The sequence below is a fragment of the Apteryx rowi genome, unplaced genomic scaffold, assembly GCF_003343035.1.
Source record: "Apteryx rowi isolate R43461 unplaced genomic scaffold, aptRow1 scaffold_2, whole genome shotgun sequence".
Classification (NCBI taxonomy): Eukaryota; Metazoa; Chordata; class Aves; order Apterygiformes; family Apterygidae; genus Apteryx; species Apteryx rowi.
The window spans coordinates 6792768-6807297 of record NW_020448307.1 but is presented as its reverse complement, the minus strand read 5'-3'; the positions used below and the strand labels follow the sequence as shown (position 1 = coordinate 6807297).

General features: G+C 51.6%; 2 protein-coding genes across 7 annotated transcripts; one reads left to right on the top strand and one right to left on the bottom strand.

Moving 5' to 3' along the window:
- The first annotated feature begins 81 nt into the window (after nucleotides 1-81).
- MRNIP (MRN complex interacting protein) lies at nucleotides 82-4616 on the top strand. Its single transcript, XM_026063542.1, has 6 exons — nucleotides 82-219; nucleotides 647-744; nucleotides 1906-1975; nucleotides 2293-2435; nucleotides 2723-2810; nucleotides 3340-4616. Exons 1-6 carry the CDS (start codon nucleotides 82-84, stop codon nucleotides 3955-3957), a joined length of 1155 nt encoding a protein of 384 aa, XP_025919327.1. The 3' UTR covers nucleotides 3958-4616.
- An 85-nt stretch (nucleotides 4617-4701) lies between these two features.
- SQSTM1 (sequestosome 1) lies at nucleotides 4702-9163 on the bottom strand. Of its 6 annotated transcripts, none has more exons than XM_026063354.1 (8): nucleotides 8904-9163; nucleotides 8694-8789; nucleotides 7696-7925; nucleotides 7401-7557; nucleotides 6845-6934; nucleotides 6080-6324; nucleotides 5766-5847; nucleotides 4702-5015 (listed from the first exon to the last, which is right to left on the bottom strand). In XM_026063354.1, the coding sequence occupies exons 1-8, from the start codon at nucleotides 9079-9081 to the stop codon at nucleotides 4858-4860; spliced, it is 1236 nt and encodes a 411-aa protein (XP_025919139.1). In that variant the 5' UTR covers nucleotides 9082-9163; the 3' UTR covers nucleotides 4702-4857. The 6 variants fall into 6 exon arrangements, with proteins under 6 accessions (XP_025919139.1, XP_025919136.1, XP_025919135.1 ...); XM_026063351.1 differs by having other exon boundaries at nucleotides 5640-5847; nucleotides 6845-6931; XM_026063350.1 differs by having other exon boundaries at nucleotides 5640-5847; nucleotides 8904-9162.
- Between the last annotated feature and the right edge of the window lie 5367 nt (nucleotides 9164-14530).

Below are 14530 nucleotides of genomic sequence, written 5' to 3'. Positions count from 1 at the left end.
GAGCCCTGTGCGGTGGCTGTGGGGGGCCCTAAGCGGTGGGGAGCCCTGTGTGGTGGCAGTGGGGGGCCCTATGTGGTGGCCATGGGGGGCCCTAAGCGGTGGGGAGCCCTGTGTGATGGTGGGAAGCCCTTTGTGGCGGCCATGAGGAGCCCTGTGTGGTGGCGCTGGGAAACTCTATGCGCTGGGGAGCCCTGTGCAGTGGTGGCATTGGGGAACCCTGTGAGGTGGCCGTGGGGAGCCCTACGTGGTGGGGAGCTCTGCGCAGTGGCCTTGGGGAGCCCTATGTGGTGGGGAGCCCAGTGTAGTGGCCGTGGGGAGCCCTGCCCGGTGGCCGTGGGGAGCCCTTTGCAGTGGCAATGGGGGGCCCTGTGTGGTGGGAGGGCCCTGCGTAGTGGCAGTGGGGAGCCGTGTGCCCCACACGCTGAGCACCCTGGTCAGTGGCATCCCTGTGCAGCGTGTACCCCCATTCAGTGGGTAGCCCTGCATGGCAGTTAGCCCTGCACAGGTTGACACAGGCCCCGCCACACGCACAAGCTTTAGCTCTTGCCGGCACTTGAATGTTAGCTGGGCTGGGGGAGTGCACTGCCTCATTTCATGCTGCCGCCTTTTGGCTGCTCCCTAGGCCTTGTTTTCACTATTTTCACAGGTTTACGGCGAAGGGTCTGGGCTGGACTGTAGGCTCCATGTCCAAAAATTAAACTTGCTGCAGGGTGAGGCGGAGGAAGCACTTAGCTGGACATCTCGGTAGAGTGTACCTGTCCGTTTCTTTTGATGTGCTGCACTTAGTGCATATGTTTGCATACTGGGAGCCTGTTATCTAAGCTGAGCTCACAGGGAGGGTTTTCTGTCCCCTTGTAAAACCATGGAATGTGCCAGTCTTGTCATCAGCTCTTAGAAGCAAACTATCGGTTGGGTTTAGTGGCCTTGCATGTTTCTTTTCACTAGTATTTTTTTCAGGTAAGTTTAATTGATTAATAGTGTATTTTGATAGATCTTTACCCATTAAAGTATATGCAATAGGGTTTGGCTTTGTTTTTTTTAATTGGTCCTTGTTTACTGCTTGCTGAGTTGACTCTGGAGGTGTCCGTCTTACAGGCTGACCAGCCGTGCGGGTGGGCATCCCAGCATCCTCAGAGGAAATATTCTCTAAGTTGCTGCTAGCTAAATGTTGGCATTCGGGGGGTTTCACCTTGGGAATCTGTTGAGAAATTCCCCCTGCTTTTGATAAAAGACTTATTTTAGTGCAAACGTTCGGGTGTAATGCCTGCTGGGCTGGAAAATCTGGTAGTGCTTTCCTGTTTATTTCACTCCTGAATCCGTTTACAAAGTGCCTAATCTGGAACTGGTCTGATTGTCTGTACGGCTTCCTACTTACTCAAGGTTATTTTCAGAAATCAGTCAAAACTGGACAGATAACTTAGTTGCATATATGGAGTGCTTCAGAGTTAAACCTCGTGTGGGAAGAAAACTTGGACTTTGTTCCCTTGTAAAATAGAGTCACTATTGCTATTCTCAAGGCAATATGAAAATACTTTCCCTTTTCCCTGTTGATTAGGATACAATTAGTGACTTTCAGCTGTTGTCCCAAAAGGCGTGCTGTTATATCCCTAGTTATGATGATTGCTTACAATTTGTCATAGCATGATTAGTAGCTTTAGATCAAAATTGCTACTCTGTGTGTATAGGAGGAAAGAGGGCTGCCCTCTAACTACCCAGATTTTTCTGAAGTATTTGGGTAATATATTTTGCAAATCTTTCATTTGACATCTGCTTTTGTACAGATCCTTTTTTTTCTGGCATGCTTTCTATCCAAGGCCCTATCCCTTGTGCTATGACTAGGTGATATGAAAAATATAAAATGACAAAAGTGTATTCTAGAAGCTCCAGTTTAAACATCTATTGTAGATGCATAGAAGAATCTGTAGATGACAACAAGAATATAGCGATCCAATGTGAAGACAGTTTGGTCGAACAGGTAAGATGATACCTACAAAGCTGAAGTAAATACTAACCCTAACAAACCAGGTGAATCGGAATGAAATCTGTGATCCCTTTATATTGGTCCAGACAGCTGAGATGATAGATAGCGTGTGTAACCAGAGAGGCTCCAGCAGAGAGGGAATGAGATATGTGCAGAAACTCTCTCCTCCACTGGGATACTGAATCTGGGAATGTGATACAAGAACACATACTAAACGGACTTGTGATTTAAGGCAACCAGCACTTGCATTAAAAAAACCCAAAACGAGAGCCCTGTATATTGTTGTTTTCAGTAATTCTCCGATGTTGTAGGAAGCAAAGGCAGAAGTCAGTCGCTGGAATAAATATCTGGATCAGGGCAATGAAACTCAGGAAGATGAGGAGGAGGAAGAATCAGGAGGTACAGAAAGGCAACAGTTCTGCTCCCGGAGGAAGAACACTGTGGAAGAACAAAGGTACAGAAAATACTTTTTTTTTTTTTTTTTTTAATTCCTACCTTTAAATGGTGAAGTTTGGTTCAGGGGTGTGGGAGGTAGTGCAGGTCTGATAGCTGAACAAAATACAGGCTGCAATGAGCAACCTGACCTGACCTGACCTGACCTAAGCAGAGGTTCAGTACTTGGGGGCAAAACTCCATTTATTGGTAGAGCCATTCTTTTTTATGAACATCTTTGGTGATTTGTTAGTGATAAATTCCCAGTGGAGCTAACCTGTCCTTTTTGTGAATGGTTCTCTTGGCCAGGAAACACCAGAACAGCTTCCCCTACACTGATGTTCAGGAGTTGTCAGAGGAAAATGGAGCTTTCCAGTTTGCCTACCAAGCCAAAAAGGTTAAAACCTCTGAGGTGTTTTAATTGTACAAGATGGTTCCTACTAGTAAAACAAAACTATCCTCCTGGCCTCTTTTGTGTCATGGTAATACTCAAATGTTTTGGCAGTCCTGTGCTCTTCTATTTATTTGAATGATTGATGGGGGAAGAGAAAAAGAAAATTGTATCATGAGTTCATCTCTGAAAGATTTAAGGCAAAAACAATGCCACTCTGTGCAAGCTAAGTGGTTGAGCCRGATTCCTGCATCAGCACAGGCGCTGTCTGTTCTTCCTTGCCTTGCTGAGCAGCACCTGCGTAGCGTGCAGTTATTCAGGTTACTGTGATTCCATGCCGTGCTAAGGAAGCTGGCCTTGGTCTTCACAGCCCAGAGTTCACAGGCCCACCCAGAGCATCAGTCTCAGCTCTGCCTCAGAGTGGGGGTGAAAACTTGGGTGCATTTGAAGGACAAGAATGCTGTTTCTTTGCCTGCCTCCGTGCAGCTTGGCTGTGCAGGGTGGATTTGTAACTGAGCTCTCTTTCTCTTTACAGCGCAAGCAATGTTCAGTAGCAGTGCCTAATCAAGGTGATGGAGATGCTGTTTGTGGAGACAGTATGAGTCCTGCTCTTTGTGAGTCTGTGGTGTCTGAGGGGAACACACAAACCCCAGCTCCTTCTATCAAGTCCTCAAAGTGGGAAAAATTTCTCTCGTGTTCTGATGACTGTAGTGAAAATGCTGCCAAGGTCACCTTGTCACCACAGGAGGGCGGTAGAAAGCTGGGGCTACACAGCAGCACTGCAGCAGACATCTTCATGGTCAGTAGATATTCCAAAAAGGCTGGAAATTTTCTACCTCCAGGGGCAGGCATCGAGTTTAAAAAGTGCCTTGCTAGTACTGAGCAGCTTGCCCCAAAACTGCCTAGCACTGTGCTGCCTGTCCATTGCTCAGCTGATGAGGACATGTTGTTCAAAGAACCTCAAGGCCATTTCATAAGGGCAGGATCTGCTGTCTTAGATACCACAGCAGGAAGGTGCCCTGTGGCTCGCTCTGTAATGCCTGTTTGCCCTCCTGCAGCTACCCTTGCTCTCTCTGACCCTGGGCTAAAGCCCTCTAGCATTTCCCATGAACCCCTGTTCTGCACAGGTGATGAGTTTGATGATGATCTCTGAGAGGCTCTGGCCTTGCTTTCTTGTTTGCATCTCTACAATTTATTTTGTAATGTTGAATACTGAGACTAGGTGTTGAATTGAGGCATCTATTTTTGATCTAACCCTTTCAGAACTGCACTATTAAAGTTGTTAATTAGCTCTACTGCTGTGTCTGGGGGAAGGGTATGAGGAAGGGGAAGACTTTCTCTGTGGGCAAGTACTAGATTTATGGAAACAAAGACTGAACAGGTCAGCTTGGGTGAGAACCTCAAGTCCCTCTCCAGTTAGCCAATTATCTATTTCTGTCCAGTGCAATTCAATCTGTGATTAGTTCCCCATTATGAACTATAGCTTTTTTTTTTTTTCCCCTGTGCTATCCCTTTCTTTGCATCTCCCATAGCAACTCTTTCTTCCAGGGCTGCAGAGCAGCCTTCAACTTATAGCATTTGATTTGCTTTCAGAAGCATAGCCTTTGTACTAAGGGCCCATAATTGAAATCTGAATAGAAGTGCCAGGTCACATTAATTACAAAAAAAAGTAGAACTTCCCTTTGACAGCAGCCAAACTCTCTATCTGCTGCACCTACTTGCAGAGTACATATACYAAGGCAGGCCTGCAGTCCTGGACTGCCTCCCTTGCCCTGCGAGCTGCTTAGTGAGTTGCATGCTGGTAGCCTGGTCTCTCCCGTGTCTTCTACAGTATATTGCAGTGAACAGAGCAATACAACTGTGATGCTTAAATACTCTCACAGACTCACCACAGAAGTGAAAGACAAGAACTAGTATTTATTTATTTTTTTCCTCCATTCTACAAGTACTTAGGAACATGAGACAGAAACCCTTAGCAAGAAGAAGGATGAACTGCTAGAGTTGTTGTACTGATGCTTTCAGTTAGGAAGAAAGTGCTTTTTGTTAGAGACTTCTACAAGTGAGGTGGATGCTTGGAATACTGGATGGCATCTAGTGCTGCCCCAATGTCGCAGTTCTTTGTCTGCAGGAGTCGAGTGAGCCATCCACCCTCATCAGAGAAGCCCATGGAGAGCATCTGGGACAGTGATTCAATCAGGCGAGGGTCTGCTTCTGTTAAGAGAAGAACAGTTTAAAAGGTGGAACACTTCAAACTTAATTGGCAGACCAGAGAGGGCTCCCATACCACAAAGTAGGTAGGCTGGCACTAGCCCTAGGAAATCTAGTCATTGCTAAGTGTTATGCCCTAGGAAGGGGGAAGATTGAGACAATAAAAGATATCTAACCTGCTGAGTAAACTGCTGAGTCAGCCTTGTCTGGCCTTGTAGGACAGTTAAGGGGCCTGGCATACTCTTACTAGCTCCCACCAGAAAAAAATGCTATCTGAGGTCATACTAACCTAATCTGTCCTTCTAAGCACTCTCCTTTAAGAGCATAGAGGAAGGACAGGATTTAGGATACTGCCTTTTTTCATGTTGGTTGAGTGGGGTATTGGTACCAGTCTAAGCAGAAGTATGTCAACACTTAGCTGCCCACATTACAGGAGAAAGAGCACCCTATTAGAAAGTCAGGCAAGTGCTGCCATACGCTTGCCCAATTGCAAGATTATGGACAAGTTTAGCTGTAGTTTGAGAGCTTGGTTATTACCGCCTCCAAACAGCTCATTCTTATAGTGGGCAAGCTGACAACTCCTGAGTTAAAGGTACTCAGCTATGAAACCTGCATGCATTTCTATACCTGGTGGGAGATGTGGGTAGAGTGCAGCCTCTCGCAATCCTGTAGGTCCTGTTTGGGCAGGACCCTGAGATGGGTCCAGGGAGCTGGGACCCTCTGTCTCTGGCATTTGAAGAGACTGCAGTTCACCTGTGGAGGGATCCACTTCTTTGGAAGATAAATGGGTCCAGTCCTCATCACCACCTGACGAACTGCTAGACTCGCTGTGTTCCTGAAATGGCCAAGAAAGAAGGTCCAGGTGTTTCAGTGCTTTTCAGGTAGGATGCATGTTCCTACTATCTGCCTTTAATATAAAAGGATTACACCCACAAGAAGTCCCAACACAGCTAATTTAGAGCTGAATGCTCTAAAGCAGAAAACTAGTCTATCACTTAATTGGCTGAGATCTTCATATTCAATCCCACAGTGCACAACATATTAAATGAATGTAATAGTTCTTATACCTGGGAGTGGAAGCTGCCTTCTTCCATTTGTGTGGGCAGAGGATCTATCACCATGTCTTGTATCTGCTCTGCAACAGCATTTACTTCTGTAGCAGGATCTGCRCTATTCCAGTCTGGTTTGGTCTGAATGTTCTGGTTAACAGTATTGCTGGTGGACTCTGCACTGTTCTTCTCTTGATTGGGAGAAGCAGGAGTCACTTTGCTTCTCTGTCCTCCATGTTCCACATCAATATCAACTTCAATACCTATAAAAAGCATTTGAGATGAAGAGTTTTACAGATTTTTTTCAAAGCAGAGCCCTGAAAGAGCCTTTGTTAATCCTGGTCTAAACTCAGTGTTTCTGTAAGCCTATAGTTTCTTAGAGCACATGCAGGAATTAAGTGCAAAACATTTTTTAAAACAAAGAATAGTTAGCCACCAGTCTCCTCTTCCTCTTGAGACAGATGCTCCATACACTTAGAGAGTCAAGGCAGAAGTTGTGCATATCCATATAAGTAAGGCAGAGCCCTGAGTCATCACTGACTTAGTGTTGCRGTCATAAAATGTTAAGTGTTTCCTCATTTTCTTCCAAATGGGGACTCTGGAAGGATATTCAGTGGATGTTCTCAGCCTAGGCATTTTTAGTACAGGGAGTAAGTTAAGATTCTCAGGCCTAGCAGCACGAAGTAGTTCAGGTATYGGCCACAACAGCTCATTGCTCCTGTTAAAAGGAGCTACACAAAGCCAGTCTCGGGGATGGGAATGGACAAACCAGAAGTCACTTACCCAGGGGGCTCAGAAAAGCTGCAACACTCTCCCCAACATTCTTTAAGAAGGTGACATTGGGGTCCTGAGGCTGGCTGTTAGTAGAAGCTTCTAGAAAAACAATTTCTGTTAGCACACAGCAGCTCAGGGGGGAGATGGCATCTATAGAGTGTATCCCTCAAGAGATCTGAGTATTTGTTTTCTATCGCTTATCTATGCTGCACAAGAAAGGCAGTACAGAGACCTAAACTAGCTCTGAAACAGAAGACCAATGACAACAGCATTGTTAAGGCTCATTAGCCATGCTGCAAGAGGCACATCTAGAGTAGGGTAGTGATGAGCTTGATCTAACATAGTGCTCCTTGAGTTGATTAAGTAGTATCTCTGTATCCTCCTATCTATTGCATAGGCCCAAGCAAGCCTTAAGACATGAAAGGTGCTAATTATTTTAAGCAAATTCGATTAGTTTTTGTGTGTCTCTTCCACCCAGATTCCACAATTCCAAACTGTGCTGCAGAAGCCTCAGCTACTCTGGCTCCGCCACCACCGCCTTGTTTACCAGAGCATCTCCTCTTACCTTGCTCAGTGGGTGGACTGGAGGCTGCAGCACTGGCTTGGGCTTGTTCAGAGTTTTGACAAGGAGCTGGAGGGACAGGATATCCCCAGCGATGCATCCATGGGAAGGGTGGAACACCATGCCGCATCTTACGGAACCAACGTCCTCGGGGAAGCCACTGGAAAGAGTAATGTTCATGTGACTGTGTTCATACAGATTCTGAGCAATTGAAGCTAAAGGCATAGATTTGGTTTAGCAGCTTTCATGGAAAATCTCATTTGTTAATCTCCCTCCATAGCAGAAGGATTTTGCTCACCTCAAATGGATTTAGCAGTGGACTTTGAAACATCACCATGTTGTGCTCCTTGTGGATGCCCTTACTCTCACAGGTGCTGCACAAGTCATAGTCTGGACAGACAGTGCACTTGAACCTAGCACCCACCACCGGCCCTTCACAGCCATCACAGATCACGTTGGGATGCACCATATCACGGGGAGGCTCCTGGCTGCATTGGGCACGATGTTCCCGCTTGCACTCTTTTTTCTCTATTAAGGGAAGGAGAGAGTGTCTAGAACCAGGTTACTATTTAAAGGCTGGGAATCGGGCAGGGGAGAAGGAAACAAACAGCACTTGTTACAGCAGTATTGACTTACTAGGTCAGTTTATTTTTATGCTGGCTGCCAAACGCAAGCTRGGGGTATGCAGGAGAACCTGAATCAAGTGTGAAGTGGTTTCACCAAGCTACCTGCTCCTCGGTCCGAGCATGCCTTTCCTTAAGGGATTCTCTTTCCATGTTTGTATTAGATTAATAGTGCACTACCCCATTTGGCTTCTTGTCCTACCTTTCTGGGCAAAAGGCTTCCTAGGAGGGAGCTAAGGAATGCCAGCAGGCTTAACAGAGGCGAATGGGGACAACAGTGATGGCTTGTGTGACTCAGACGAGCTGCACACCTACAAAGCTTTGTAGGCATCTAAATCAGCACAAGGCAGTAGGGGAAAACTAAGCACTGACGGATGGGCTGAAATTCAGGCTTTYTGATACATCATTGTGAATATTAAAGAGATCGGTGCCAGTCATGCGTTTCCAGGTAGCCAGCGTGACCAAAATGGCTTTTTTGTGGCGAGCTGCAACTACAGGACCGAGAAACGCGGTGAGCCCGCCCGCCTCGCCCCCGCAGGGAGGCTCCTGCTTCGCCCTTCGCTCAGCGCGCCGCGGGGGGCGGCGGGTCGCGGCGGCGCCGCGGGGAGGGAAGGGCCCGAGCTCGCCTCCCCCGACCGCGCGGCCCCGCCGGGGCTCGGGCTCGCAGCGTTACCTTTGATGTAGACGCGGAGGACGCCGTCCTGCACGTAGGGCATGGCCAGCTCCAGCTCCTCGTCGCTGGAGAAAGCGATCAGGTCCCCGTCTTCGTCTGGAGAGGGCGGGAGCCGCGTTCAGACCCCGCGGGCGGGGGTCGCCGCCGGGGCAGACCCGCCGCGCCGCCCGCCCTGCCCTGCCCTGCCCGCCGCCCCCCGGCCCCGCTCACCCTTGTAGTGCATGCGGAAGGCGGGCGGCGGCCCGGCCCGCAGCAGCCCCTGGAAGAGCTCGGCGACGCGGTCGTGGATGGCCTGGTAGCGGGCGGGCGGCGGCAGGGAGAAGCGGCGGATCTCGCGGGCTGCCTCCTCCTTGCCCAGCAGGTAGGCTTTGACCGTCAGCGCCGCCATGGCTGTGGCGCAGCAGGAATTGCCGTCGGGGCGCCGGGCTGGAGCGGGCGGAGCGGAGCGCGGCGCGACGCGATGCGGCGGGGGGCGGCCCGCAACCGCCCCATTTATAGCGCCGCGCCGCGCCGGGGGCGGCCGCGGCCGCCGGCCCCGCCCCCGCCTCCCCGGCCCTCCGCGGAGCCCAGGGGCAGGCTCCGCCCCCCGGCCCCGGGCTCCGCCCCCGGGGTCCTCAGAGCCCATGCTCAGGGCCGGCCYTGCCCTACAGGCTCCGCCCCCCRGKYCMGGSYYCSSCCCCCGGTCCAGGCTCCGCTCCAAGGTTCTAGACGTTCTTCAGATTCCATGCTCAGGGCCTGCCCTGGCCTCCAGGCTCCGCCCCCTGGGTTCAGGGCCCCGCCCCCGGCATCAGGCCCCGCCCCCTGGATTCGAGCTTCGCCCCCAGATTCCAGCGCGCCCCCCCCCATAGCAGGCTCTGCCCGGGGTTCTAGGCTGGCGTCGGGTTCTAGGCTGGCGCCGGGCTCTGGCTGGCAGGGGAGCCGCTGGGGAGCTGTGCTCACGCCCAGGGCCGGCCGCCCTCCTCCCCCGGGGTCACGCAGCCTCCCGCTGATCCGGGCAGCCGATCCCGGCCATTGCAGCAGCCACGAAGGGGCCGTTGCCCCTTGTGGGATCGTGCTGCAGGGGCTCGAGTTTGCTCCTGCTCTGCCGGCCCCAAGCCACTGGCGTTCGTGCCCGGGGCCGGATCCCCAGCCGTCCAAGCAGCTCCGGGCAGCGAGGCGGAGCGGGAGACCCGGAACACKTCCCCGCGGGGGAGCCACACTCGGCGCCGCACAGCTGCTGGGCTGAGCAGGCCCCGTGGTCGGACTGGGAGCGCAGCCCTGGAGGGACCCGTTTCCTCAGCACAGCTAGAATAAATAACTTGGCAGCTAACAATCTTACCCGAATCCAGTTTTTTTGGGGGAAGGATGACTAAAAATAAAGATAGGAGGATAAACACAAGCGACATTAAGGATGATGTTCTGGGGACTTTCCAAGCCGGTTGGCAGCGGTATTTTTCTGCAGATCAGATACAGTTGACAGGACTCTTACTCAGGCCCCAGGAGAGTCCGGCAGGCAGCACTATCTGCGCCCTCCAAGTGCAATTAAATAACGAGGGATCGATGATTATTAGGTGCCTAGCTGGYGTGAATGTCCTCTCACCCAAGGGCCTCGCTGCCCTGACTTTTCGTGACATATTTCTTTGTCTGAGGTAATAAAAATTTAGGAGAAACCGTGTCATGATTTATCAGCTTTTGAAATCAAGAGAAAGTTAAGATTTCATCTCCACAACAGGGAGGGAGTTGATTTCTCCACCTGGATATACGTTAAAACAGCCGGCCTTCTCCATGGACAAACATTTGGCATACGTGTGGCAATCCTGAAGCTGTGATGTTTTCTGGAAAACGGTGTTCATGGTAGATAAAATTGCCTTTTTTTTTAACTTCAAAGATCCAGTTCAATTTCTAGCTGTTTCACGGCCATTTCTCCAACCAGAAGCGATGAGTTAAAGTTTAACCGGGAGAGGAGGTAAGGGATGCCGCGCCGGGAATGATTCAGCACGTTGGACGGTGCAAAGCATTGCCGGGTTCGGGCACGAAGCGAAGGCGCGATCCACTCGCCTCCCCTTTCCCCGCTTTGCAGCCCGCATGTTTATCTCCGAAAATGCCGGTGAAAGGCGCCGCCGTGGCATTGCGGTGCGTTTCGTGCCTCATCCCAGCCTCCCCCGGCCTCCCCCAGCATCGCCGGGACCCGCCGCCGCATCCGCCGCCTCCCGTCTCCATGGGCCACGTTCAGAGCCAGCAACGGGGCTTTGAGAAATTGTCCCCAAACTGCTGTGCGGAAATTGTCCCCAAACAGCGCGGACCCTGCGGCGCCCTCCGTCGCTCCGCCCAAACCCCACGGGCCCGGCGGTTTCTTCCAAAGTCGGAGGGTCTTTCCAAGACGCTTGTGACCCCGGATTAACGCACGCGCTTGCAATTACGAAGAGCTTCGCCGCGCGGAGCCCGGCAGCCTACGTTTCGCTCGGGGTGAACTTTAAGCCAGTTGGCAAACACGGAAAGGGCCGAAAGCCAGAGGGAATTTCCCCTCTCCGCCTGGTGCCTGCTGAGTCACCCTCGCCTTTCCCGTCCTGACATCACGCACTTTTTCAAAACATAGAGAAAACAAGGTTTTCACCCCCTCCCCGGCCCTGTTTCCAGCTGAGCTCACGGATCACGGGGCGGCCGTGACTCACCGCCTCGACGGGGAGGGACGGGGGGGGGGGTTGGGGGATCCTGCCGCCCGGGCCGGGCTGCGCCGGGGGGGGGCCCGAAACGCCGCTGTATCCGGGGCCGCCTCGGTCCCGGCCCGCGGGCGCCTCCCGCCCCCTCGAGGCCACGTCTAGGAGCTGGGTTTCGGTGACGGCGTCGCGATCAGAAGCTTCGCTCTGGAAAACCGGCTGCGGAAAAATCCCTCTCTCGAAAGCAGGGACAGAAGGGAAAGTCMAGGTGTCGCGTTTTCCCGTTTTTGAGGTGAGGCTTTTTGGATGCTTAGCTCCGACACGCCAGGGTGCTTGCGCGGGACATCTCATTCAACGCCATTTGTCATTGGTGTGACACGAAACTGTGCTTTAAGTGCAGAAGATTGGGGGGCTCTTTTTTCCCCCTAAGAGGAATGGAGAGAAAAAACGGCCTTTTAGCAGGCGCGAAGTACGAACATGCTGCCTGGGTTGTGCAGATACGCCAGAATTTCATGTTTCCAAGGGTGAGAGGGAGCTTTCCGCAGCCTGCACTATCTGCTCGAGGTGGGCGCTGCTCTGGAAAGGTGACTCGTGGCTTTTGCCCCAGATTAAAGCATTAGCAAACTGGCACATCTGATGTAAACACCCAGCTGTAAAATTCAGCTTACATCTCTACACATCATTTGGAAGCCCTTGCAGCAGAGTCAAGCAAGTCATCGTGATGTTCAAGCACAGGGGTGGGACGGACTGAGCGTGACCTGATCCCAGAGGGGCCAAACTCCAGAGCGAAGCTCTTTGGAGAGCTGGATAAAATCAGCTATAAATCTGGCTTACGTTTTACATCCAGAACTAATGTATGTTTTCTGTTTTTAATTTTTGSTATAGCCGCCAGACCTGGGGGTTGCTATCAGGATGCACTCAGGGGAAAGCCCTAATTTCTGAAATGTGCTCGGGATTGCCAACGTCGACTGTCCAAAGATCACGAGATCAGCTCAGAAAGCAGGTTCCCTCTGTTTATTCGCTGCTGGGCTTTTGTGTCATTGCAGTTTACATTTTAAACTTTGCACTGCAAAAGCACCAAGAAGGCTCAGAAGGTACTTTTTTAAGCAGAGCAAATGCCAAAACTGAAGCGGGAGGGAGGGACTTTAAGAATAAAAGTGAACTTTGTAGGTCTGAGATAAAAATTGTAACTGCTGGCAGTTTTGCTTAGTCCCACATTTTTCCAACAGAGCCCGAGGTTTTTGACATGCAATGGTAGTATAAAGCTCATCCATTTCTTCAGACTTTTATGAAGACAAGGTGTAAAAGCAGAAATTCCATGAAGCTTTGTCCTAGGGGAAGAGTGTCATTAATTGTCCTGGAGAAGTTATTCACGTTACTCTTTTCTCTGCCGCGGCAGATGAACCCACATCCCAAGCGACAGGAGCATTTTGCACATCTGAAAACAAGCACTGAACAGCCGACACGCTAAAATGCGTCACGTTATTTTGCTGAACTCTGTAATGGCAGAGAGATCTCATGCGCCTTTCCCACCAGTAGCTATTACTTGTCAGCTGCCTCTGGAGTTTTTTTCCATTAATTCCCGTGACTTATTGCTGCTTCCCCGGCTTAACTTGTGGCTCCAAGGGGGGGGAAGAGAGCAGTGCGGTGCTCAGGTTTGCGGGTTGCCGTTGCTCCCACCATGCTGCCCAGGGGACGACCCCTTCTTTGCAACGGTGTCAGGAGCGAYGTGGGGCCGATTCCCAAATTCGGGGCTGTGCCAGGTGTCGGACCGTCCGGAAATGGCCCCGGGGACTGCGGCGCCTCGCTCGCTCCTGGCAAGGCTTTAATCAACTTTCCGCGCCGCCCGACGGGCTCCCTCTGCTGATTCGTTTTAGTGGTTTCCTAAAAGATGCAGGAGGGGCCGTTCCAGGATTTTAAGGTCTCGTAAAATACYGGCTCGGAGGATGCAGCTGGGACAGGGAAGCCTCCTGTGGGAATGTGTCTTTGGGGCTTTTCCTCTTATGTGGACGCTGCTTTAACAGGTCAAAGCAGAGAGGAGGCGACGCGCCATATCCCAGCGGAGTAAATGCTGAGCTCCCATCACCTTTTTATGGGGGGATCCGGAGGGCCCCTTTGCCGTTTCCCCCCGGTTTAGCAGGATCCCCGGCGTGCCGGCAGCCCCGCGTTTGCAAAACCCCAGCGAGCGGGTGAGTTTAACAGAAGAAAACCCAAGCAAATTAATTTCCAAATTGGATTTTTCCTGCCCTTCGCCCTGGCCAGCAGCTCTATAACCCCTGAACGCCAGGCGCTTCGGAAGAGTGAGCTGGCTTCCCAGGCGGCCGCTTCCGCCGGCGATACCCATCTGCCATCGATTTTTGTCTCAATAGACATTAGATGCCATTTCCTTAACTAAAGCGAAAGGTTATTACAAAAATGACAGCGCAAACGCGCTACAAGGCCGCAGCGAGCAGGGCAGAGCGGCGCCGCGGGCTCCATCCGCAGGGCCGTGCACGCAGTGCCGAATACAGGGGCCGTGCACGCTCCCCTGTGCATACAGCTCCATAGGGGCTGTGCACGCATGCGCTTGTACATGTGGGTCTGTGCAACCCCCCCCTTATGGATCCGCGTGCACCATGCAGAGCGCCTATAGCTGGGGGTGCATGCACGCGCGTGCACACCCGTACGTGCACGGAGGCGCATGCACAAGGACACACACCTGGGGCCTGTGCGCACAGCCTGACACACGGGGGGGCAGGTGTACGCCCCATGCACGGAGAGGGACCTGTGCACACACACTCACAGACATACAGGCGAACGCACACCCCTCTGCACACAGAGGTGCATGTGCACACACAGGCACATGCACACACCCAGACCTGTGCACACACACACATGCATGCACACCTGTGCACATGCACACACACGCACAGAGACCTGTGCACACGCACATGCACACCCACCCGCTACTACAGAGCCATGCACACACACGCACACTCAGTCACACACACACAACCACACACACATATGCACACACACATGCACACACACACATGTGCGTGCACAGTCACACCCCCCCAGTCACACTCACAAAATCACACTCACACACACACGCGCACACACAACCACACGCACACACAAAATAATTCGCACACTCACACAGACACACACACACTCACACACACACTCACACACACTCACACACACACTCACACTCACCCA

What these genes read in the sequence shown, in the direction of transcription:
- MRNIP (XM_026063542.1), top strand. Translation starts at nt 82, where the DNA reads ATGGGGGGCCCTAAGCGGTGGGGAGCCCTGTGTGATGGTGGGAAGCCC. An exon ending in AAGACAGTTTGGTCGAACAG is followed by an intron (nt 1,976 to 2,292) that starts GTAAGATGATAC and finishes CCGATGTTGTAG; the next exon opens with GAAGCAAAGGCAGAAGTCAG. An exon ending in AACACTGTGGAAGAACAAAG is followed by an intron (nt 2,436 to 2,722) that starts GTACAGAAAATA and finishes TCTCTTGGCCAG; the next exon opens with GAAACACCAGAACAGCTTCC.